At 55.2% G+C, this 25,764-nt stretch overlaps 1 protein-coding gene across 4 annotated transcripts in view; it reads right to left on the bottom strand.

Moving 5' to 3' along the window:
* Positions 1 to 754: 754 nt before the first annotated feature.
* SIPA1L3 (signal induced proliferation associated 1 like 3) overlaps positions 755 to 25,764 on the bottom strand; it is a 310,244-nt gene continuing 285,234 nt past the window's right edge. For 3 of the 4 annotated variants that reach the window (XM_005589068.4, XM_045380076.2, XM_005589067.4), the window contains 6 exons: positions 17,577 to 17,742; positions 15,873 to 16,116; positions 11,024 to 11,167; positions 7,462 to 7,597; positions 5,210 to 5,291; positions 755 to 3,027 (listed from right to left, as the gene is read on the bottom strand). In XM_005589068.4, the coding sequence (XP_005589125.3) occupies positions 2,884 to 3,027; positions 5,210 to 5,291; positions 7,462 to 7,597; positions 11,024 to 11,167; positions 15,873 to 16,116; positions 17,577 to 17,742 (916 nt within the window). In that variant the 3' untranslated portion in view covers positions 755 to 2,883. The remainder of the gene's footprint in view (positions 3,028 to 5,209; positions 5,292 to 7,461; positions 7,598 to 11,023; positions 11,168 to 15,872; positions 16,117 to 17,576; positions 17,743 to 25,764) is intronic. The other variant, XM_015441297.3, reaches the window with a different exon arrangement.

Genomic DNA, 25,764 nt, shown 5'->3' with positions numbered 1-25,764 from the left:
TTAAGCCAGGCACAGGCACAGCAGCTCACACCTGTAATCCAGCACTTTGGGAGGGTGGGGTGGGCAGATCACTTGAGGTCAGGAGTTCGAGACCAGCCTGGCCAACATGGTGAGATCTCGTCTCTACAAACATACAAAAATTAGCCGGGTGCCTGTGATCCCGGCTACTCGGGAGGCTAAGGCAAGAGAATCACTTGAACCTAGGATGCGGAGGTTGCAGTGAACTGAGATTGCACCACTGCACTCCAGCATGGGTGACAGAAAGAGTCTCTGTCTCAAAAAATTTAAAAAAAAAAATTTTTTTTTTGGAGGCAGGATCTTGCTATGTTGTCCAGGCTGGTTTTGAATTCCTGGGCTCAAGCAATCCTCCTGCTTCAGCCTCTCAAAAAGTGCGGGGATTACAGGCATGAGCCACAGCACCTGGCTGAATGTCCAGATTAAAAGTTGGCCAATATTTCTAGGACCCAACACAACCAGCTGAGCCAGGTCTGGCCTTCAGGCCTCCAGTACCTCTGAGGCAGAATTTCACTCTTTTGAACTTAAGGACATTTCACATTCTGAGTGTTGGATTTCTGTCCTTTGGGTTCCCAGGAAAAGAAGTTAGCAAGGCAGGTGCCCCTGGTTCTTAGGACTCGTGTGTGGTGGTCATGGTGTGGGGGACTTGGGGACAGGAGCAGGAGGAGGAGCTGATGCGGGACCACACCCTCCCATCAGCAACTCCAGGCAGCTGCTCCAGAAGTGAACACACAAGCTATTTCTATGAAACATTTATTTCCTTTGAAACCTCCAGAAACATGCCAGAAAATCTCAAGACAGGGATGGGGGGGAAAAAAAAGACAATAAAGAATAATAATAAAAAATCCAAATGAAAAAATCAACATATGAAAAAAAAAAAACAAAACCTGCTGCTATCTTCAGCCATCGGATAGAACACCAACCTCAAATTAAATAGATCTGTTTTTGCAGAAATCCTTAAAAAATAACACAAAACAAAACCAAAAATCATAATTTACACTTGTCCATGTACATGATTAAGTCCCCAAAATGATTCGAATGATCTGAAGATGGGAGGAGACAACTGAAGAAAACAAAAGGGGCCCGATTAGGGTCTAAGGGGTGGGGGTGGGGGACGGGAGGGCCCCCCAGAGAAGGGGATGGGGGAGAAGATGGCATCACAGTAGCTGGCCAGGGCTGAGGACGCTGCCTGGGGCACGCCCACCTCACTCTCGGTGTGGGGGTGAGGGTGGGGGCAGGGGCAGCGCTGAGGGTTCCTCCTCCAGGGGGCCAGAGGCTGATCACAGGAGACGCCATGAGAACCCTCTTCTCTCACCCCCACCCACCCACACCGGCACCTCCCTGAGTGCCTGCGTCCTATGCAGTCCCCGGAGCCCCCTTCCCTGAGGTTCCTGACCCCAGACAGAAGGTGGCAGGGGTCCCTGGACAAGGGCCGGGTTGCCTGGTGCTGGCTCACGGCCAGACCTGCTCTGCCAACTCCTCCCCGCCTGGTGCCTCCCAAAAAGGGCACTGGCCTGCCCGCCTGCCCTGACTTCCTCCCTCTGGTCCTCCCACTGACCCCCAGCCCACGGGGGACACGCCTTGGTCCTCAGCTTGAGGTTGGGGGGTGAATCCACAGACTGTGGCCATATAGGCTTGTTCTGGCGCCAACTCTACATGAAAAAATAAATATATATATATATATATCTTTTTCTGTTTGTTTTTAAAGAAGGAAAAAAAGAAACGGTTTCCTGGGTGAACAGCATGGTACCACACCGGCGTGGCCGCCCCTTATTGCCTTTAGAGAACCAGCGTCCAGTGGGGTTCGCGGGGCAGTGTTCCCCAGGGAGCACGGTGAGGGGGTCTGGTGGTCGCTGCTGGGAGAGATGGGCTGGGAGACTTGCAAAGGAAAAAAAAACCAGAGGAGGAGGTGAAGGCTGTTCTCCTCCAGCCCTGTACTGAGGGCTTCGGGAGCCCCTCCTGGAACCCAGAAGAAGCCGAGGCTGCTGGTCAGGGCCAGGCCGCGCCGGGAGGAGGAGAGAGTCGGCTGTGTGGTGGCTCCACCGCCCCGGCCTGACCTGGTTAGCTGGAAGGTGGAGGGGTCTGTGGACCCCCAGCCCAGGTGCAGTGGCCTCTGGTGGAAGAGGAGCTGATAGAAAAAGATCATATAAACCGTCCCGGAGGTACAAATAAGAGTTTCTCTCTCAAATAAATCGGCTCTGGAGGCTGGCCTTGCCTCTCTCTATCCTCAGGCCCCCAAGAAAATAATTTAAACTCTAAGAAAGTGCTCCTGGCAGCTGTTTGGGAGGAGGGGGTTGGGGGGGATCATGTTCGTGCTTTTTGGAGCTCACGCGCCAGGCACCGAGGCGCCCCGGTCTGTGTCCACGCGGGCCTCACCTCTCCGGATGTGGGGAAGAAAGGGCTGCTTTCACGCTGTACTTTTCATGCAGGGGCCGGCCTCGGCCCCACACGCCGCGACGTCGTCGTGCGTGGCGCAGAAACCTGCTCTGTGACCTCCTGGGGCCGCGGGGTCTGGGGACTGGGTCCTCTCTGTGTCCCCATCAGCTTCAGAGGGCTGGTCCCAGGAAGAGGCTAGATGGGGACAGCGGGACAGGCCCGGAAGCGGTGTAAGCACGGCCCAGCTCACCGGGACCACAGCCGGGCAGCTCGGAGGGAGGCCTGAGACCACGTTACCGTCGGGCGTGAGGGCCGTGCGCTGACCCAGACTCACAGCCCCGGTGAGGCCATCGTGGTTTCTGTGTCCGTGGGGAGGACCCTGGCTGAGTCGTCTTGGTCACACGGGCGGCTGGGAGCCGAGCGGAGGGAGAGAGGCGAGCAGCGCCACGGCCTGCAGGGAAGGAGCGAGGGCGGGGTGGCGGCCCTCCCGCCTCAGAGCTCCTTCTTCTCCCTGCAGAAGATCTCTGCGAACTTGCGCAGCTGCTCGCTGGCGGCCTGCGACTCCTCCTGCAGCCGCTGGTTGTTCTGCCGCAGGCTGGCCACCTCTGACTGCAGCACCACCTTGTCCTGCTTCTCCTGCGTGGGGTGGGAAGCTGGCGTCAGGCGGGTGGCCTTGGCTGCTCCTGGAACAGCCGATGGCTCCCTGGGGCCTGCGAACCCTGGCCTGGCTGTGCTTTGGAGCCGACCACTAGAGCCGGGTCAGGCCGGGGTGCACATCCCACTCTGCCTCTCCACAACCGAGGGACCCCGGGCAAGTCACTCGGTTCCCGCAACCCTACCAGGGGGCTGAGGGTTGCCTGGAGCTCGTCTATGTACAGCTCCTGGAATGCAGCCCGAGGTGGAGTCACCGCCTGACAAACAGCACTGTTGTGGCCACCGCATCCCACCATCACACTACCTGAGGACTTGGGGACTGTCGCTATCCCCAGTTTCCTGGAAGACGACCCCAGCCTCACACAGCAAGTGGGGAGCTGAGACATGGAGGCAGGGTGGCCTGAGCAGACCCCATTCTTCCAGGAGGACGTAGCCCCGGAGGCAGGGACTTGTCTTAGGTCGCACAGCATTATGTGGTGGGGCGGAGGTCAGAACCTGGGCCCCTTTGATTCCACAGCTCGAGGACTTAACGCGTTACGTGCTCTGCCACTTTTCTGACTTTTTTTTTTTTTTTTTTTTTTTTTGAGACGGAGTCTCGCTCTGCCGCCCAGGCTGGAGTGCAGTGGCCGGATCTCGGCTCACTGCAAGCTCCGCCTCCCGGGTTCACGCCATTCTCCTGCCTCAGCCTCCCCAGTAGCTGGGACTACAGGCGCCCACAACCGCGCCCAGCTAATTTTTTGTATTTTTAGTAGAGACGGGGTTTCACCGTGGTCTCGATCTCCTGACCTTGTAATCCGCCCGCCTTGGCCTCCCAAAGTGCTGGGATTACAGGCGTGAGCCACCGCGCCCGGCCACTTTTCTGACTTTTACCCAGAAGTATAGAAACAATAGATAAAAGTCTCCTTCTCATTTTTCTTTTTTTTTTTTTTTGAGACTGGGTTTCGCTCTTGTCGCCCTCGGCTCACTGCAACCTCTGCCTCCCAGGTTCTAGCAATTCTCCTGCCTCAGCCTCCCAAGTAGCTGGGATTACAGGAGTGCGCCATCAAGCCCGGTTAATTTTCTATTTTTAGTAGAGATGGGGTTTCACCATGTTGGTCAGGCTGGTCTCAAACTCCTGACCTCAGGTGATCTACCCGCCTCAGCCTCCCAAAGTGCTGGGATTAGAGGTGTGAGCCACTGCACCTGGCCAGTCTCCTCCTCATCCTCCCGCCCCATGGAGACAAGTCCAAAGAACAAATTGACTGTCACCTTCTAGATGGCCCTCTCAACCGTGGTGGTTAAACAATAAATAAGTAAGTATGATGATGTTCTAGGCAACAGTGCTGCAGCTCGCTTTGGTTTTTACGTAAGTTACTGGATTTCTTTTGCGTGTTAGTAAATATATAGATTTGTTGTTACTTTAATTGGCTGCACGCTGTCCCGCTGCATGGGCGCCTGTAATTTACACCGCCGCTCTCCTGCTGAGGGACAGCCACGCTGGCTCCAATTTTTTATTGCCAATAGTGTGGCAATGAACGTCCTTGTTCACAATCTCTTTGTACTCACGCTGTCATGGATAAATTCCCACAAGTGGAATTACTGGGTCAACATTTTTTTTTTCTTTTTTGTGAGACGGAGTCTCGCTCTGTTGCCCAGGCTGGAGTCCAGTGGCATGATCTCAGCTCACTGCAATCTCCGCCTTCCGGGGTTCAAGTGATTCTCCTGCCTCAGCCTCCTAAGTAGCTAGGATTACAGGCGCCCGCCACCACACCTGGCTAATTATTATACTTTTTAATAGAGATGGGGTTTCACCATGTTGGCCAGGCTGGTCTCGAACTCCTGATCTCAGGCAACCCACCCCCCCCCCCTTGGCCTCCCAAAGTGCTGGGATTACAGGCATGAGCCACCGCGCCTGGACACAATTACATTTTTGATAAATGTTGTCCAACTGCCCCCCGAAAAGCCTGGGCCGATTATTCTCCCCCCAAGAATGGATGAGTTTCTCTGAGTGCTTGCTAGCCTTGGGTGTTATCACTGTTTACTCTTCACCCATGACTGCACTCAAGCACAGGAGGTGTGGGGGTGGGGTGGGTGCTGCATGGCCGAGGCAGGTGCCTGATCCCTGCTGACCACCCTGCCCAGTGTCTGGGAAGTGGGATGGAGAGGGCGTGGCCCCCAGCGTTACCTTCTGCAGGTCAGTGTGCAGCTGTTTCAGCATCACCTCCAGCTGGTACACCTTGCCTGTCAGATCCAGGGGCGGCTCCTCACTGGAAAGACAGAGACCAGGTCAGCCTGAGGCCCCACAGCCCCTGAGGAGGGCTTCTGGCCCACAGCTGAGGAGCCTGGGGGTACGGGCCCCCTTAACCCTGACATTCTGGCGAAGCCCGAGGAGAAGCTCCCAGGGGAAGCAGGAAGCCAGCCGTCCACCGGCATACTCCACCCAGCAGGGGCACCTCGGTGGATGTGGATGGGGTGTTGGGAGCACCAGGCCAGGGGAAGGGTGGGCGCCCGCCCTGAAGTGTGTGTTTTCCCTGAGGCTGGGCCGTGCATGTGACTTCAGGGAGCACCCCTTCTTCGCACCTCCAGGACACAAAGAGCCTGCTCCACAGATGCCTGCTGAGCACCTGGCGGGTCCAGGCACCACTCCAGGCACAGGAAGCACGAGAACGGACAGATGGTCAAAAGGGCCCGCCCTCGTGGGCAGGACCAACAACGGTCCTGTCAGTGATGCTGACCATGTGCCCATCACTGACAGCCAACCCGCACCAAGCCCCAGGCTGCCCGGCTCATCTCACAGAGCTCCTCTGCCCACTGCGGCCTTCGGATGTGCTGCACAGTTACCCGCTGGCCAGCGGAGGATATGCAGGCAGTATCGCCCACCCACGTGCTGCTGCTAGGATTTGAGTCAGGGACCCACGGCCAGTAGCTGCCCCCTGCAGATCCTCCCAGCCCTGGGCCTGCCTGGCCGCTGCAGAGAACGCACAGCCCCTTCCTGCTTGGAGTTGGGGCTGAAGGAGGCTCTGTTGGACGCTGCGGGTGCACAGGTGGTGGCGGTCGGGGGCTGGCCCTCCTGCCTTGCCCACCCTTTCCTACAACTTTGCTGCTGAGTCCTGGGAATCAGCAGCTGCAGAGGGAGATGGGGGCAAATGGACTCCAGGAGTGCTGCCCAGGGGCCACAGGTCCCACTGCTTCCCACAGCCCAGGCTGCTCCTGCCCCTGAGCCTGGCAGCACCATCTGGAACTGCCGATTTCTTGTAATTACAGCGGGGCCTACGTTCGTGGTGGAGGTTGAGTTCTGAAGCCAGAGTGTGAAAAGCAAGAAGTCAAAATTACCCTCAAAAATTGCTCCCACTGCCCATGAAGTACAGTGCACGGATGGTTGTATATAGAACCCTGCACCGTGAGGTGTGCAGACGAGTGTGAAATGCACTATTTAAATCCATGTACAGGCAGAATGTGCCATTTACATTCTCTCTGCCTCTTTTTAATTTTGTTTTCTGCCAAGTGAGTGCAGTCAAATATGCTGCGCTGAATGTGAGAAGCCACGCGTGAGATGACAAATGTGAGAGATCTGTCCCCGTCCTCTTCCTTCCCCCGTGAAGCCTCCTGAGGGCCAGGCCTGGCCTCAATTGCCACTGGGTCCTCAGATAGCCCAGCACGGCACCTGGCAGGGAGGCTGGGAAGGCTGAGCATGCGGCAGAAGTCTGTGAGGTTTAGGAACCTGCAGAGGAGGAGACGAAGGAGCAGATAGGCGGGAGCCTGGCAGCGATGGGGCTGGCGAGAGGCACAGGGCTGGGGGATTGGGAGACACTGCTGAGCAGCTTTCCTTCTTTTTTTCTTTTTTTGAGATGGAGTCTTGCTCTGAGGCCCAGGCTGGAGTGCAGTGGCGTGATCTCGGCTCACTGCAACGTCCGCCTCCCGGATTCAAGTGATTCTCCTGCCTCAGCCTCTCGAGTAGCTGGGATTACAGGCGCCTGCCACCACACCCGGCTAATTTTTGTATTTTTAGTAGAGACGGGGTTTCACCACGTTGGCCAGGTTAGTCTTGAATTCCTGACCTCAAGTGACCCACCCACCTTGGCCTCCCAAAGTGCTGGGATTACAGGTGTGAGCCACTGCGCCTGGCCTGCTTAGCAGTTTTCCAAGTTGGAAGCGAAACAACTGTGTGTGTATTGATTTCAGTGTCGTCTCCGCTGGACCGGGAGATCTGTTGGGACTGGGCAGAGTCTGTCTTAGTCACTGTGGATCCCCGGTGCATAGACAGGTGCAGTGTAATGACTTCCAACTCTTGTTAGGAGAGGGGAGCAGCTACTATATCAGCTTCTGCCCGAAGAGTGGTGGGGGTGACCCGCAGTGGCTGCCTCTCTCTGGAGGAGCCTCTTCCACTGCACAGACCTGCCGCTGGTATGAACCTGGGTGTTCCCAGGGAAAGCTCACCTCATGGTAGGCGTGGTCCTGGGGGTCGGGGGTCCCCTCTCCAGGCTCAGGTGGCTGTGGACAGGACTGTGTGCAGGCGGGATGTCTGGGCTCAGGGCCGGGTCGTTCAGAGAGAAGAGTGAGACGGCTCTTTGCACTGCCAGGGAGGGAGGAGGAGGAGAGGGTCAGTAAGGCTCCCAGCTTCTCCCTCAATTGCTGGACGATGCCTTTCCCTGCAAACCTCCACGACACTTCCCATCACTCTTGGGAAAGCCTGCATCGGCACTGGGATAGATTCTCGCCAAAACACCGAGCAAATGAACACACAAAACAAGAACACAAAATCCCATCCTGATTCCGATCGAGGCTTTTGATCCAATGACTAGTTCATACAAAATACAAGGGCTGGAGAAGGCAGTTAGATGAGAGTGCGAGGCAGCATCCGACTGGATTCTGAACCTGGCATGCTCTCAACATAAATGACTGGCTTTGGTCCACAAGTACAAGGTAGGAAAAAAGGGGTCCAAAGTGGACAGGCTGGCGCCAGGTCCACGGGGATTCGTTATACGATTCGCTTTCCTTCGGAGGAAGCCGGGAAGATTTTAAAAGCAAAAAGAGAAGTGAGACAGATCACATCATGCATATTGAAGAGAGAAAAGAAATCGCATGGGGTTGCCAGGGACAGTGAAGATTCCTGGGTTCCGCCTTGGACATGTGACTGGCACTGGGGGTACCTGAGCCGTCTGCGTTTTTAAACGTGACTGTTGGATTTTCTTCCTGTAATGGCAACAGCTGGCCACCGCCCCAGTGCCCTCCAATAGTGGCTGGTTTAGTGAGCTACGAACAGCCAGACAATGGACTCCTCGGGGGTGTTAAACACACGAAGGCATCCCAGTGTGCCGTGTGTCGAGGGCGGCACCGCCAGGGGCAGGGCAGAGGGCGAGCCCCAGAGGCAAGCAGCTCCCCAACTTCCATTTCTGTGCCGCAAGAATAGCACAGTAAAAACCCCAACACTCCTTCCCTGGCACCACCCATTGGTAACATTTTGCCCATTTACTTTTTTTTTGAGACAGAGTTTCACTCTTGTTGCCCAGGTTGGAGTGCAATGGCGCGATCTTGGCTCAATGCAACCTCCGCCTCCTGGGTTCAAGAGATTCTCCTGTCTCAGTCTCCCAAGTAGCTGGAATTACAGGCCTGCGCCACCACACCCAGCTAATTTTATATTTTTAGTAGAGATGGGTTTCTCCATGTTGGTCAGGTTGGTCTCGAACTCCTGACCTCAGGTGATCTGCCCGCCTCGGCCTCCCAAAGTGCTGGATTACAGGCATGAGCCACCACGCCTGGCCACGATATTCTCTAATATACAGTCATCTGCAAATGTTCTCCGATTCTCTGAATAATACCCTTTATAGTTATATTTTTCTATCTTGGATTTAATGTATATTCACTTTGACATTTGTGTTTTAAGAGACAGGGTCTTGTGATGTTGCCCATGCTGGAGTGCAGTGGCTCTTCACAGGCCCGAGTCCATTACTGATCAGCACGGGAGCTCTGACCTGCTCCATTTCTGACCTGGGCCAGTACACCTGTCCTTAGGAAACCTGGTGGTCCCTGGCTCCCTGGAGGTCACCATATTGATACTGAGTTTAGTGAAGACACCGGATCGGAACAGCACACTCCAGTCTAGAACTCCTGGGCTCCAGCAATCCTCCTGCTTCAACCTCCCAAGGAGCTTGGACTACAGGTGTGTAATACCACGCCTGGCAAATTTTAAAATTAGCGCCTATAATCCCAGCTACTCAGGAGGCTGAGGCAGGAGAATCGCTTGAACCTGAGAGGTGGAGGCTGCAGTGAGCCAAGATCATGCCACTGAACTCCAGCCTGGGTGACCAAGTGAGACTCTAAAAAATAAATAAGTAAAATAAAATTTTTTGTAGTGACGGGGTCTCGCTATGTTGCCCAGGCTGGTTGAATTCCTGGCCTTAAGCCATCCTCCCACCTTGACCTCCCAAAGTGTTGGGGTTACAGGTGTGAACCACTGCACCCAACCTGGAATATTTTAAATCAAATTCCAGACATCTTTGTATTTCATCTGTAGAAACTTCACTAAGTAGCTCTAGTGGATAAGGCATATATATATATATATTTTTGGGGGAAGAAAACTACTATGCTATGAACACACCTACCAAAGTTAACGAGAATTCCTTTAGCCTTTTCCACTCATGTGAATTGCATGGGAAAACATACATATCTTCATTAAAACCCCGCACCTCCCGGCAGGCTGAAACCACTCTGACCTGCACTCCCTGCCAGCCCCTTTCCGGCTCCCGGGGAGGCACCGCTTCCTCCCAGGTCTTTCTGCTACGCCACCCCTCCCCCATAACCTTCTGTGGTTCATCTATTAATTTTATAAGGAAGGAAAAAGCTCCCTAGGCGACTGTGACGCACAGCCTGGGAGAGAAATCAGTGCCACCAGCCAGGCTCCTTCCGCTTTCTCACATGGGCTGCACAGCCCCCAGGCATGCCAGGTGCATGGAGCAGCTGGGAGTGGGTAGGGGCTTTGGCTGCCCAAGCCCTTTCCTGTGGCCTATGGTTGGTAGGGCTGGCGTCTGGGCAGCTCTGCCTTCTGCAGACAACACTACAACCGCTGATGGCATCTGGGTCTCCAGGGAGAGACCTGAGGCCTTCGTCACTTCCCACTATCCCGGAACCGGCCGTCCTGGCCCCAGGATGCCTGGAGACCCACACAAGAGAGAAGATGCCCCCAGCTACCCGGCCCCCTGTCCCCATGGACTCCCAGCACATAAAGGGCCCTGGGTGGCAGAACAAACCCTGTCCACTGCTCCAGGGAACCCAGGGAGTGAGGATCTCTGCAGGCCTGGTATGGGGAACCCCCGACCCAGAATCAAGGTCTTGGCAGGACCCTCAGGGCACTGAAAGTCTTTATTCCCTCGTCTGGCTCCCAAATCTGTGGCTGAAAACCCAAATGTCCTCAGGGACACAGACTTCTTTTTCCCTCCCTCCAGACACGGGGTCTTGCACTGTCGCCCAGGCTGGAGTGCATTGGTGTGATCACAGCTCACCACACAGCCTCCCTCTCCTGGGCTCAAGCGATCCTCCTGCCTCAGCCTCCAGAGTGGCTGGGACTACAGGTGTGCACCGCCATGTGTCACTTATGTTTTTCTCTTTTGTACAGACTGGGTCTTACTATGTGGCCCAGGCTGGTCTCAAACTCCTGGCCTCAAGTGATCCTCTTGCCTCGGACTCTCAGAGTGCTGGGATTACAGGTGTGAACCACTATGCTTGGCCTCACGTATCTTCCATGTGGTGTTTTGTGTAATTGTCATGGCAGCCTCAAGCATGGTGACTTTTACTTGTCGGTCAACGTGGTAACTCGCATCAAAGAGATGAAGACACTTGCCCAGGGCCGCATGGTGAGCAAGCGATGGGGCAGGACTCGAACCCCGCTCCCTGATTCTGGAACCTGAGTGGGTATCCCTGCAAAGCCACGAGGCCCTCCATAACTCCCTCTAGAACAGAGGAGGGCGTGGGGGCCCGGCGGGACTGGGTGGAAGGCGCCTACCTTCGTATGCCTTGGCTGCGTTCACCAGGCTGGACCACTCGAGGCCAGCAGCCGTGTCAGGCAGGGGCATCATCCCAGGGTCCAGGCGCCGCAGGGGGCGGTCCCGCCCGTCAGCCAGCGAGAGCTCCGAGGCTGAGATGGTGGCTGGATGGGGAGGGTGAAGATGGCAGAGGTTGAGCATGACAACGCGGGGGACACATACACATGAAGACATTCCATTGCTTATGCAGAGACGCTACGTGTCCGGGACAACCTCCAGCAGGGTAAGGGGTCTGGGGGCGCTGGAGTCTACGGAGGCCTGACTTTAAACAAGGTGCTGGGCCAGGCCTGGCAGAGACGTCATCTGGACAAAACTGACAGGGAGGAGGGAGTGCGCCGGGGGACACCTGGGGGAGGAACATTCCAGGCAGACGGAACAGCCAGTGCTAAATCCCTGAGGCAGGAGTGCGCCTGGAAGGTTTAAGGAACACGGAGGCGGCCCCTATGGCTGGGTGAGGGTGAGCAAGGGAGGAAGCAGCAGGAGGCGAGGACAGAGGCAACACGGCCGCACCATGCAGGTCCTGTGGGCCCCAATGTCAACTGTGTTCTCACCCTGAGTGCAATGGAGCCCTGGAAGGCTCCCTCTGGGTGCATGTTGGGGATGGACTGTGTGCATGTGGGGGCATTTCGGGGGAGGCAGGGAGCAGGTAGGAGCTGTAACCATGACCCACAAGAGAGACATTGACACTGTGCAGGACCAGGGTGGGACCATGGTAGGACCAGGGGCAGATTCTGGGCCTATTTTTCAGGGGCAGCCAATAGGATTTCCTGAGGGATGGATATGGCTGTGAAACAAAGAGAAGGGCCAGAATTGCCGCTCTGATCAGGAAGGCTCGGGTGGGGGATCAGAAATCTGTTTCTGGAGGTGCTTAGTGGAGTTGGCCCTGGACACCCCAAGGAGACGGTGGGGGGGGGGCTGGCCACAGGAGCTGGCAACAAATAGAGTCCCAGCTGCACCTGTAATCAGAATCGCCAGTGTATGGACAGTGTTTACACGCGGTGGGGTTGCCGCTGGGGGGTGTTCAGGTATGATACGCTGAGCAGAGGAGAGGCCTGTGACATCTCAGGGGTTGGAGGTGAGAAGCAACGGCACCAGCACTGCTCTCGCACCTGCTACGGCTATCGAGAGTCCCCGGCACCAGGCTCAAGCTCTGGCCTGGGGCTCCGTGACTCCCTGAAGCCCCTAAGGGACAAGGACAGAGGAGGATAGGCAGGTACAGAGAGACCAGGAGACAGGCCTGAGGGCCCTTAGCTGGGAATCGTCAGAGCCCGACCATGGGCCCAGTCTGCTCTGTGTTCCTGGCACCTCCTCTGTGCAGGGCCCAGGGGATCATCTCGCAGTCTCACCGTGAGCCTGGCGGGGGCAGGGGTGTCGCGATCTCCGCGCATGGAGGAGGAAAACTGAGACCCGAGCGAGGCGCTGCCTTGCCTGGGCTTGCATGGCTTCCAGCTGGTACTTCTTGGTGCTGACTACGTATGAGGTGTATGCTATGTGCTTTCCATATATTCACTTGTTTGATTCTTTCAACCTAGGGATGTGGGCACTACTTTTTCATCTTACAGTCAAAGAAACTGAGGCACAGAGAGATTATATCTGGAGTGGAAGACGTGGGACATAAACTCAGGTAGTCCAGCTCTGTGATATGTGGTGTGCAGTAAGTGCTGGCTGAATGGGTGAATGAACGAGTCCTTGGCCTCCTTGCTCCACCCTCAGCCTCCATCCTCGGCCCTTGGCCTCCATGCTCTGCCCTTGACCTCCTTGTTCTGCCCTCAGCCTCCTTGTTCCGCCCTTGACCTCCATGCTCTGCTCTTGGCCTCCGTTCTCCGCCCCAGACCTCCACGTTCCACCCTTGGCCTCCTTGCTCTGCCCTTGACCTCCATGCTCTACCCTTGACCTCAATGCCCCACCCTTAGCCTCCCTGCTCCACTCTTGACCTCCATGCTCTGCCCTTAACGTCCTTGCTCTGCCCTTGACCTCCATGCTCCATTCTTGGCCTCCTTGCTCACCCTTGACCTCCATGCCCCACCCTTGACCTCCTTGGTCTGCCCTTGACCTCCATGCTCCGCCCCTGACCTCTTTGCTCCACTCTTGACCTCCATACTCCGCCCTTGGCCTCCTTGCTCTGCCCTTGACCTCCATGCTTTGCCCTTGGCCTCCATGCTCCGCCCTTGGCCTCCTTGCTCCACCCTTGGCCTCTTTGCTCCGCCCTTGACCTCCATGCTCTGCCCTTGGCCTCCTTGCTCCACCCTTGATCTCCATGCTCTGCCCTTGACCTCCTTGCTCCGCCCTGGGCCTCCTTGCTCTTCCCCTGGCCTCCTTGTTCTGTGCCTCCAGCCTGCTGGCATCTCACTGCTCAGCTAGCGGGAGCCATGGGAGTGGCTGTCATTGCTGAGGAGGGCATCAGCAGCACCGTGTGACAGCCTCCTTGGTGTGGAGGGCACTTGGTTAGTGAAGCCCAGCCCAGGAATGCCCATGTCTCTCCATCTGGGATGGGGCCTGGGAAGGGCTCTGGAGCAGGCACTGGAGAAACAGAGGCCCAAGGTCCCTGGCCACACTGGAGCCAGACGGGACTCTCCCCAGCTCAGGGGTGTGGGGGAGTCAGATGGCCAAAGAAGGGTATGTGTGTGTTATGTGAGGCAGAGGGCCCTGAGCTGGGATCACAGCAGTGATGGAGACAACCCCAGGCCCTGTCTTTGGGGGGCCCCCGGTACTGGGGTAGAGACAGACATATTCTCATCTAGTGACAGCTCAGGACGGTGATGGGGATACAGGGCAGTGAGGGGGGACGGAGGGGGTGAGAGAAACCCGGGAGGGGGCGACGGGGCCCGTGGAGGTGCCTGACTCAGCCTGGTAGGGGGAGGGAGGGCTTCCTGGAGGAGGGGGCATCTGAGCCAAGACACAAAGAATGAGGTACAGCAAGCTGGAGGAATTCAGATGAACCTGTGGAGTCTGTGCCTGTGTCCTCTGTCACCACCTTCTGCGGTGGCTGCTGTCCCCTTCCTTTGCAGTGGCTGAACGTCTACTTTGTGACCAGCCCTGCCTTAGGCAGAAACAGAGCAGCGAGGAGGAGAGGCCGAGGAAGGAACGTGGCGGGAAGCCTGGGGAGCAGGGAAATTTCCACTGGAGTGGGCAGCCCCGTGAGGGCAGGGGTGTGCTCTGCCTTGCTCAGGGCCACATCCTGGCACCTGGAGTAGCGCCCCGCCCACAGCAGGCACTGCAGGAAGGGAGCACAGAGGAGGGCAGAGCAGCTCTGGAATTGAGATGGGGGCAGGGACCCAGCCCAGGGCTTAGAGGAGCCTTCCAGGAAAGAGCAGGAATGGAGCCAGCCCTGAAGGACAAGAGTGACCCAGAAGACGACTGAGGGAAGAGCATGGCGGGCAGAGGGAACAGCCATGCAGGATGCCCTGAGCAGGGAAGGTCTGATGTGCTGAGTGATCAAAAGGAAGGCTCTGCGAGGTGGAAGAGCAGAGGTGGGTGCCCCACACCACCAGGGCAAGGAGTACAGATGCAAACGCCAAGGCAACAGGGAGCTGCAGGGGAATTTTTTTTTTTTTTTGAGATAGAGTCTGGCTCTGTCACCCAGGCTGGAGTGCAGTGGCTTGATCTCAGCTCACTGCAACCTCTGCCTCCTGGGTTCAAGCGATTCTCCTGCCTCAGCCTACTGAGTAGCTGGGATTACAGGCACCCACCACCATGTCCAGCTAATTTTTGTATCTTTAGTAGAGACGGGGTTTCACCACGTTGGCCAGGCTGGTCTCGAACTCCTGACCTCAAGTGATCTGCCTGCCTCGGCCTCCCAAAGTGCTGGGAGGCATGAGCCACTGTGCCCAGTCTGCGGGGGAATTTTAACGGGGGAGACAGACCACCCTTCATAAAAGTCACAGTCTCCTCCACCCCATCCCCCACAGCTCACAAGAGGCTCTGTACAGATGGCACAGGCAGGCACAGCCCCTCAGCTGAGACCCTTGGGGTAGCACATGCCCCTGAATTTGAGATGTGCTTGGATTTGAGAGAGTAAGTGTGCAGATGCTGTGTATAATGTAACACACCCAGAAAGGTCAGGGGCACCCCACACGCAGTGGCACGCCAGCGCTCTGCCCCAAGCTCCTCATCGCTAGTACTAAGTAGGGGGACTATGGACCCTAAACAGCCTCACGTCCCTCCAGGCCAGGTTTGCCACCCAGTGCGCATGGTGCAAACTTACGTACTGTCTTTCAGTTGTGGGGGGCTTAGGGGGTGGATAAGGGGTCACAGGGTGCATCTGGGGCATGGCCAACCCCAGCTGGCTCGTGGCTTTTGATGGGGGTGGTGTGCGCAGTACCTGTTTAAGGGGAATGCTTGGTAAATATTTGCTGGGTGATTAAGGAGTGGACAAGTCACACCATGCACTGCCCCTGTGGCAAACATAGGGGGAGTCAGGGAAGCAAATAAAATGCTCATGAAGCAAACCGCTTGGTGCTGGAACGGGTGGGAGGGTTGGGGGGTGCTGGGGCAGCAGCTAGGCAGCCCCATTCCCCAGGCCTGTACCCTGAGGGTGGACTTCCTCTCTGGTCTCAGGTGACTCCAATCCTTGGGTGCTCCTGACTCCCAGGTGACCCTCTGATGCTTGGTCAACAATCCTTGCTCCTTGGGTGACACCTGGTGCCCCACCATCAGGCCCTCCGAAGTTCCTGCGAATCCCATTCCTCCGAGATGGCCCCGACACTGATGACCTCTAGCCTTTGACCTCCAGGTGAGCCCCTGCTCAGGCGTCCCCACCTCCCAACCTTGGGGTAAATACCGCGCCAGTCCCAGGGGGCCCGGGCTCACATTTCTTCTCGGGGAAGCCGCTGCCAGTGGCAGGGGTGGCGCCGGGGCCGCCGGGCGGGTGGGGGTGCTGGTGCTGGCGGCGTGCAGGCAGCGTGCTGGACGGGAAGGCGCAGGTGCTGGTGAAGAGCACGTCGCTGGGGAGCCCTGGCTCTAGGCCGGTGGGGCTGGCGAAGCTGGGCTCCCGGCGTCCGCTGCACAGGCTCTCGTCCGACAGTGTGCGCTGCAGGCCCTTCTGCGGTGACTGCTGTGGGGGTGGGTGGGATGTTGGGGGAGGTCACGGACTGGCTCGTAGCCAGGGTCCTCAGAGGCATCTTCCCCTCCAGGACATCGGTGGCGAGTCCTTACCGACCCAGCATCCATTCCTGCCTGATTTTTCTTTCTTTCTTTCTTTCTTTTTTTTTTTTGAGATGGAGTCTCGCTCTGTCGCCCAGGCTGGAGTGCAGTGGCCGGATCTCAGCTCACTGCAAACTCCGCCTCCCGGGTTTACGCCATTCTCCTGCCTCAGCCTCCCGAGTAGCTGGGACTACAGGCGCCCGCCACCTCGCCCGGCTAGTTTTTTGTATTTTTTAGTAGAGACGGGGTTTCACTGCGTTAGCCAGGATGGTCTCGATCTCCTGACCTCGCGATCCGCCCGTCTCGGCCTCCCAAAGTGCTGGGATTCTTTCTTTTTTTTTTAGAGACAGGGTCTCACTCTGTCACCCAAGCTGGAGTGTAATGGGGTGATCTCAGCTTACTACAACCTCGACCTCCTGGGCTTCAGCGATCCTCCTATCTCATCTTCCCAGGTAAGTAGCTGGGACCACAGGTGTGTGCCACCACACTTGGCTAATTTTTAGATTTTTTTATAGAGATGGGGGTCTCATTATACTGCCCAGGCTGGTCTTAAAACTCCTGGGCTCAAGTGATCCTCTCACCTTGGCCACCCAAAGTATTGGGATTACAGGTGTGAGCTACCACCTCGGCCTTCTTCCTCCTTTCTGACCAAAGTGCTCCCATTTCCCCCTGGGGACTCCTGCTCCCCAACCCCACCCTCCAGCTCTGGGTAAGGGCTGGTGATCAAAGCCTGACGGGTTGGGGAAGGTGGTGGGAGGCAAGCTGGACCCACAAGAGTCAGTGCTGGGACCCCATTGGGTAGTGCTGGGCTGATGTGCTCTCTTCCCCCAGCTGTGGCTGGTGGGACCCAACCCTGGGGAGGCTGGGGTCCACCTCGGCTCCCACAAAACAGCTCCGGCCTGGCAGTGAGGATGAGCAGGGCAGGCCTGGCTGGGAGGGGAAGGGAAGCAGGTGCCATGGAGGTTCCCTGGCGCCCACTGTTCTTTCCACCCCCATCCCTGAGTAACAAGAGCCTGAACTTCCCCTGGGAGCCCCTGCTCCACTCAGTCCCTGTGGTTTGGGCGGATGTGGCTGTTTCTATCCTGGGCTGGAGGAGGAGGGCACGAGGCCCAGGTCCCTCCAGTTGTACGAGGTTCTCGGTATGGGGTAGATTCCTGTGTGCCTGCCTGGGCTCATCCTGTGATCCCATCCCAGACTAATGCACTGCCCTCACTCCCAGCCACGAGCCCACACCCCTCAACGGGACTGGCAGATGCTGAAAGCTGGGGGCACGATGGGACCGCGGGGAGCACAGTCCTTCTCCCTGTCCACCCGGATCTGAGATCCCACTGGAAGCTGGGGGTCGGGAGCTGGGGATGGGGCGCTACGTACTCCTGCGTCTCTCTCCTGCTCTGGCCCCAGGTTGTCCATGATGATGAGTTTCTTCAGGTCATCCTCGATGGTGGATTTGTAGTTCTTACGTGGCGACCGGAGGTCTCGGAGGGATGCCCTCAACCTCGGTTGTCCAAAGACGTTTTTGGTGTTCGTGTCCACCTGCCTGGAATGAGAGCGTCAGGGTCAGAGGGGTGCCAGGGAGGCTCAAGCCACTTTTCTTTTTTTTTTTTTTTTTCGAGGCCGAGTCTTGCTCTGTGGTCCAGGGTGGAGTGCAGTGGCCGGATCTCAGCTCACTGCAAGCTCCGCCTCCCGGGTTTACGCCATCCTCCTGCCTCAGCCTCCCGAGTAGCTGGGACTACAGGCGCCCGCCACCTCGCCCGGCTAGTTTTCTGTATTTTTTAGTAGAGACGGGGTTTCACCGGGTTAGCCAGGATGGTCTCGATCTCCTGACCTCGTGATCCGCCTGTCTCGGCCTCCCAAAGTGCTGGGATTACAGGCTTGAGCCACCGCGCCCGGCTCAAGCCACTTTTCAAAGCTGTTAGGATTCAAGAGGGCCGGCTCCCACGGGACGCATGGCCACAGCCTTCTCTCCTTCACCCAGCGAACGTGTGGCAGAGAGGGGCTTGGATCCATTCCCTCCTTCCACAAACGTTTCCCGGGAACCACACGGAGCCTGCTGTGCTGTCCTGTCCCAGGTGCCGGGGACACGGCCGTGAGCACCGAGTTGGCAGCCAGTGGGGGAGGCCCACGCTGAACACGTGCACAGAGACGGAGCCCCTGTGTGAGGGGAGAAGCTTTTTTTTTTTTTTGCTTGAGACAGAGTTTTCCCTGTCACCTAGGCTGGAGTGCCGTGATCTCGGCTCACTGAAACCTCTGCCTCCTGGGTTCAAGCTATTCTCCTGCCTCAGCCTCCAGAGTAGCAGGGATTACAGGGACCCGCCACCATGTCCAGTTAATTTTTGTACTTTTAGTAGAGACGGGGTTTCTCCATGTTGGTCAGGCTGGTCTCGAACTCCTGACCTCAGGTGATCCCCCGGCCTCGGCCTCCCAAAGTGCTGGGATTACAGGCGTGAGCCACCGTGACCAGACCTGCGTCTTTGCCTATTGTCAGTCTACCCAGCAGAATGTGAACCATACCAGAGCAAGGCCTGGGTTTCCCTTGGAACATATATGTAGTCATTTGTGTGTGGGTGGCAGGGGATTTCTTTTTTTTTTTTTTTTGAGTCAGAGCCTCCTCTGTCGCCCAGGCTGGAATGCAGTGTTGTGATCACAGCTCGCTGCAGCCTCAACCTCCTGGGCTCGAGTAACCCTCCTACCCCGGCCTCCCAAGTAGCTAGGACTACAGGCGCATGCCACTATACCCAGCTAATTTTTTTGTAAAGATGGGGTCCCACTATGTTGCCCAGGCTGGTCCCAAACTCCTGGGATTACAGGCATGAGCCACTGTGCCCAGCTTATAAATTCATTTGATCCCCACCACTGCCATATGTATTAAGGACTATTGGTATCCCGTCTCAAGGATGAGGCTATTAAGGTACAGAGGAGTTTAGCCACTTGTCCCAAGTCACACAGCCTGTGAGTGAAGGAGTCAGGATTCAAATCAAGGCCGCCAGGCTGCAGAGCCTACCCACGCCACTGCCAAGCTTGACTGTCACGTGTATATCAGAGATGGCAGGAAAAAACACGTATGGTGTGGGGAACAGCCACATTGGATTTAAAAATATGCTTCTGTCTGCAGATAACAATTTCTGGAAGAAATTATGAACCATGACAACCTCTGGGAGGTAGAATCTTATTAGGTAGAAAAATAGGACTTTTCCTTTTTATCTGATATCCTTCTGAACTGTCTGAATTTACTTAAACATAATCATGTGTTATAACAATAAAAATAATAAAAATTAGCTTAATAAAAGCTGATGCCTGGAATTCTTCATTCTGTAATGCAAGAAAGAAAAAGAGTCTTTGAACCTGGGGAAGAAATAAGATGTCTTGGGTTCCTGAGGGTTTTAACGACTAGGTTTCCTTTTTCTCTTTCTCAGCTGCCAGCCTTGGGATTTTAACAAAGGAAGGGCAAGAGCAGGGCCAGATTTCTTCCCTGTCAGGTCATATTCCTCCCCAGATTGGAATTCCAGGTCTAGGGTAATGCTGGGTCTGTCAATATCAGGGAAGTATATTCTCTAGGCAAATTAAAAGCTTTAGATCCAAAATAGAGAAACAGAGAGAGAGACAAAGAGAAAGAGAGACAGACACAAATCAAAAGGGGACTCTCCCACCCCTTTTGATTTCAACATTTCCCAGAATGCCCTGCACAGGGGAGCGTGACTCTGCAGGGCTCATGGTGCCCATCTCCCGGCAGTGAGGAAGCTGGCCTGGCCTTCAGCACGCCCCCCAGCCAGTGCACTGCCCACAGGCTCCGCTCGAGAGGGGCGTGCTAAGACCTCCCGGAAGCATGAATAAAATGTGCTTGCTCTTTGCACTAGCAGTCCTAGTTCTGGAAACGCGTCCTTCAGAAAGGCTCACATGAGTCCACAGTGCCACGTGTACACGGACACTTCCCAGGGTCCTGCCTGCGGAGCAGACAGCAGCCCCCAGCTGGGAAAGGGCCGGGTCCACCACCCAGAATCACACCCTCCGGAGACGCACGGCAGATCCACATGGTGTGCAGAGGCCCTCCCAGATACGACGTCACGTGGAAAAAAGAAGTATAGATAGCGTGAAACCATTTTTAGAAAACTCACACACAGCTCAGCTTGGTACACTGGAGTTTACCAAACTTTCCTTTCTAATACTGGATACGTGAGGGATTCACTTTCTTTTTCTTTTTTTTTTGAGACAGGGTCTTGCTCTGTCACCCAGGCTGGAGTGCAGTGGTGCGATCTTGCCTCACTGCAACCTCCGCCTCCCGGGTTCAAGCAATTCCCCTGCCTCAGCTTCCCGAGTAGCTGGGATTACAGGCACCTGCCGCCATGCCTGGCTAATTTTTGTATTTTTAGTAGAGACAAGGTTTCACCATGTTGGCCAGACTGATCTTGAACTCCTGACCTCGGGTGGTCCGCCTGTCTCAGCCTCCCAAAGTGCTGGGATTACAGGCATGGGCCACCACGCCCAGAATGACATCACTTTCTACACACTGATATGGAACTACTGCCAAGAAACTTAGGTCGGGCATGGTGGCTCATGCCTGTAATCCCAGCACTTTCGGAGGCATAAGTGGGAGGATCACTCGAGCCCAGGAGTGTGGAGTGTGAGACCGGCCTGGGTAACACAGTGAGATCTGAGATCTCACCTCCACAAAAAGTGAAAAACTAGGTGGGTGTTTTGGGAGGGTGTGGTGGTGTACTCCTACGGGACCAGCTACTGAGACAGGAGACTGCTTGAGCTTGGGAGGTTGAGGCTGCAGTGAGCTATGATGGCGCCACTGCACTCCAGCCTGGGTGACAGAGTCAGAGCCTGTCTCAAACAAACAAACAAACAAACAAAAAGACTTGAAGAGAAAGAGCAAGTGAGGAAGCAGTTCATATGCAGGAGGTGACCACATTAATAAAACGAGTGCAAGGGAAGCCCTCACAATCATGTGTGCACTCACATTTGGAACATTTCTGGAAGAATGTAGAAATGAAACAACGGTTGCTTTCGGGGAGGGAGCAGGATGGCTGAGGGCCAGGGAAGGGAGAGAAGCTCTTTCTATTGCAAACCCTTTTGTAGTATTTTGGTTTTTACCTTGTGCATGTTTTACCTTTCAAAACCTCAATGAAGAAAACAGCCTCCAGGTTCTGACTGACGGCACTGGACATCATCTCTGATTTGCCTCTGTTGTGTAAATTTGAATTTTGCGCCTGGCGTGGTGGCTCAACACCTGTAATCCCAGCACTTTGGAGGCCAAGGCAAGTGGATCACTTGAGGTCAGGAGTTCAAGACCAGACTGGCCAACATAGTAAAACCCTTTCTCTACTAAAAATACAAAAATTAGCCAGGCATGGTGGTGGGCACCTACAGTCCCAGCTACTTGGGAGGCTGAGGCACGAGAATCACTTGTACCGGGAGGCAGAGGCTGCAGTGAACTGTGATCATGCCACTGTGCTCCAGCTTGGGCAACAGAGTGAAACCCTGTCACAAAAATGACGACAACAAAATATGTTTAATCTAAAATAATTGAGTTAGAAGTGAAGTGACTCAAAAGTGCCTCTCATAATAACAAAGACACTATCTCCAAAATGCTTAGTGAGTTACAGCACATACAAGGGGAATGTATGAACAAAAGTAATAATTCTAAGCTAATATTTTATATATGCAATTTTTTTTTTTTTTTTTTTTGAGAAGGAGTCTCGCTCTGTTGCCCAGGCTGGAGTGCAGTGGCCGGATCTCAGCTCACTGCAAGCTCCGCCTCCCGGGTTCACGCCATTCTCCTGCCTCAGCCTCCCGAGTAGCTGGGACTACAGGCACCCGCCACATCGCCCAGCTAGTTTTTTGTATTTTTTTTAGTAGAGACGGGGTTTCACCATGTTAGCCAGGATGGTCTCGATCTCCTGACCTCGTGATCCACCCGTCTCGGCCTCCCAAAGTGCTGGGATTACAGGCTTGAGCCACTGCGCCCGGCCTTTTTTTTTTTGAGACAGTCTCGCTCTGTCACCTAGACTGGAGTGCAGTGGCATGATCTTGGCTCACTGAAACCTCTGCCTCCTGGGTACAAGTGATTCTCCCGCCTCAGCCTCCCAATAATTGGGACTACAGGCACTTGCCATCATACTTGGCTAATTTTTGTATTTTTGTAGAGATGGGGTTTCACTATGTTCGCCAGGCTGGTCTTGAACTCCTGACCTCAGGTGATCCACCCGCCTTGAAAAAAAATCTTTTTCTCTTTTGTCTTTCTTTTGAGAAAGAGTTTTGCTCTTGTTGCCTAGGCTGGAGTGCAATGGCGCAATCTCGGCTCACTGCAACCTCCGCCTCCCGGGTTCAAGCCATTCTCCAGCCTCAGCCTCCCGAGTAGCTGGGATTACAGGCATGCGCCACCACACCCGGTTAATTTTTGTAGTTTTAGTAGAGATGGGGTTTCACCATGTTGGCCAGGCTGGTCTCAAACTCCTGACCTCACGTGATCCACCCATCCCGGCCTCCCAAAGTGCTGGGATTATAGGCATGAGCCACCACGCCTGGCCGAAAAAACTTTTTTATACAGATGGTACCTCACCATGTTGTTGCCCAGGTTGGCTTCCAACTTCTAGGCTCAAGCAATTCCCCCGCCTCGGCCTTCCAAAGTGCTGGGAGTACAGGTGTGAGCCACTGCATCTGGTTGTGATTTTTTTTTTTTTGAGATAGAGTTTAGCTCTTGTTGCCCAGGCTGGAGTCCAACGGCGTGATCTTGGTTCACTGCAACCTCCATCTCCTGGGTTCAAGCAATACTCCTGCCTCAGCCTCCCGAGTAGCTGGACACGGGATGTGGAACAGATTACAGGCATGCGCCACCACGCCTGGCTAATTTTGTATTCTTAGTAGAGACGGGGTTTCTCCATGCTGGTCAGGGTGGTCTCGAACTCCCAACCTCAGGTGATCCGCCTGCCTCGGCCTCCCAAAGTGCTGGGATTATAGGCGTGAGCCACCGTACCACAACTGGCTCTGGTTGTGATTTTTTAAATGTATCTGCAACTAAATAAATATTAAAAGGAGCCGAGTGCAGTGGCTCATGACTGTAATCCCAGCACTTTGGGAGGCCGAGGGGGGCGGATTGCCTGAGGTCAGGATTTCGAGACCAGCCTGACTAACACGGTGAAACCTCGTCTCTATTAAAAACACAAAAATTAAGAAGAACAAAACAAAACAAAAATTAGCCAGGAGTGGTGGTGTGCGCATATAGTCCCACCTACTTGGGAGGCTGAGGCAGAAGAAGTGCTTGAACCTGGGAGGTGGAGGTTGCAGTGAGCCGAGATCGCGCCACTGCACTCCGGCCTGGGCAACAGAGCGACACTTTGTCTCAAAAATAAATAAATACATAGATAAATAAATAAATAAATAAATATTAAAAGGAACTATGAAGCGATTTCATTTGTGTCCCCCCTGATATTTTATATGTTTAGTTTACACATGTTTACACAAACACACACACATACAAGCCACCTCTGGATTTCGTCACTGGGAAAGCTCTTGCTGTTGCATAGGGCTGTTGTCTCTCCAGGTATATCTTCTGAGCTCCTGCTAAGTGTGTGGTCTGGGTGAGGTTCAGGATGTCTCCGTTCTGGGCCCCGTGGGGGTGACAGAGAGGAAGCAAGCTGCCATGGGAGCGGCATTCGCTGTTCCCTGGGACAGGTGCTGGGGGTGGGTTGAGCCTGGTGTGGGGGTTCAGAGAACTTCTCCAAGAAAGACGTGTCTGTGTTGATACCCAAGGAGTGGTGCTATGGGTTGAACTGGGCCCCCACAAAAAGCTATATTGAAGTCCTAAGCCCCAGCATCTCCAAATGTGACCTCATTTGGAGACAGTCTTCCCAGAGGCAATCAAGTAAATCAGGTAGACCCTAATTCCGTTAGATTGGTGTCCTTACAGAAAGGGGAAATGTGGGCACAGACGCAGGGAGAACGTCATGCGAAGAGGAGGCGGAGACGGGGGTGATGCATCTACGTGTTGGCACCCACTGGCTGCTAGGAGGGAGGCCAGGAACAGGTTCTCCCTCACCGCCCTTGGAGGGAACCACCCTGTCAACGCCTGGACCTTGGACTTCTGGCCTCCACAACGGTGAGATGGTACATTTCTGTAGTTTAAGCCACTTAGGGTGTGGTACTTTGTTGCGGCTGCCCCAGCAAATTAACATGGGTGGGCAGGAGTGAGCCTAGAGTGGGGGTGTGGGTTGGGGGGTTCACGGCAGAGGAAGCAGTGTGCACGGGTGATTGTTGAGGAGGGTAACAGGGTTCAGCAGGGCCCAACTTGGGGCACACTGAAAAGTGGGGGCCTTATAGTATCTACTTATTGGGTTCGCCGTGAGAATCAAACGAGATCCACGCGTCTTATGTTCAGGATGGAGCATGCCCTGTGTGCCGGGCACGTTACAAGTGCCTTGTGACCAAGATGGCAGAACCTATTTCCCATGGGGGACACAGGATGTGGAACAGAGTACAGCGACACGGAATGACAGCCTGGGCTACTGAAGGCCAGGAGGACCTGTGTGAGGGGGTGGCATTAGAGCGAGTCCTCATGAGCTGCACCCCACAAGATCTGGAGGGAGCTCACTGCAGGCAGCATTGAGAGCCAGTGCAAAGGCCCTGGGGTGTGCCTCGATGTGGAGAGTGTGAGGAGGAGCAAGAGGCCAGTGTGGCTGGAACAGAGCGAGGAGGGGAGAGTGGACGGGAACGAGGGCAGAGGTGAGGGACAGATCATCCAGGGTCTGAGCGGGAGTTTGGGCAAAGAACACGGCGCCTGGTATAAAACGTGCGTAGTCAATGTGAGCCTGCATCATTAATCCCGGGAGCATGGGAGGCTGCTGGGGTTTTAAGCAGTTTTAATCATCAGTCTAGTTTTCAGAATCCCCTCTGGCTCTCAGCGTGAGCTCAGCACACTCGCCTGCCGATATCTCCCGGGACACTGTTTCTGTCTCCTGACACGTCTCTCCCTCCAAGCTCTGTGTCATCCCCCGATTTGAATGTCTCCATCTAGGTCATGAAAGATGACACTAAAAAGAACAGGATGGAGGAGGGCAGAGCCCCTCACTCAAGAGACATGAGCCTTGATCCAGGCTTCCTGGGCTCTGATCCAGGCTGCATCTCTCATCAGCTGTGTGACTCTGGGCCTCAGCTGCCTCATCTGTAAAAGGGGGAGGACAGGGGCCAGGCACAGTGGCTCATGCCTGTAATCCCTGCACTTTGGGAGGCTCAGGCGGACAGATCACTTGAGGCCAGGAGTTTGAGACCAGCCTAACATTGTGAAACCCTGTCTCTACTAAAAATACAAAATTAGCCGGGCGTGGTGGCGCACACCTGTAACCCCAGCTACTCGGGAGGCTGAGGCTGGAGAATCACTAGAACCCGAGAGGTAGAGGTGGTAGTGAGCCGAGATAGCACCACTGCACTCCAGCCAGGGCAACAAGAGTGAAACTCCGTCTCAAAAAAAAAACAAAAAACAAAAAACAAAAACGGCGGTGGGATGGGGGGAGGACAGGTCCACCCCCATGGAGCTGTTGCGGGATCCAGTAAATTCATTTGC

Source organism: Macaca fascicularis, chromosome 19 (genome assembly GCF_037993035.2).
Source record: "Macaca fascicularis isolate 582-1 chromosome 19, T2T-MFA8v1.1".
NCBI lineage: Eukaryota > Metazoa > Chordata > Mammalia > Primates > Cercopithecidae > Macaca > Macaca fascicularis.
This window is presented reverse-complemented; position numbering and strand designations above follow the sequence as displayed.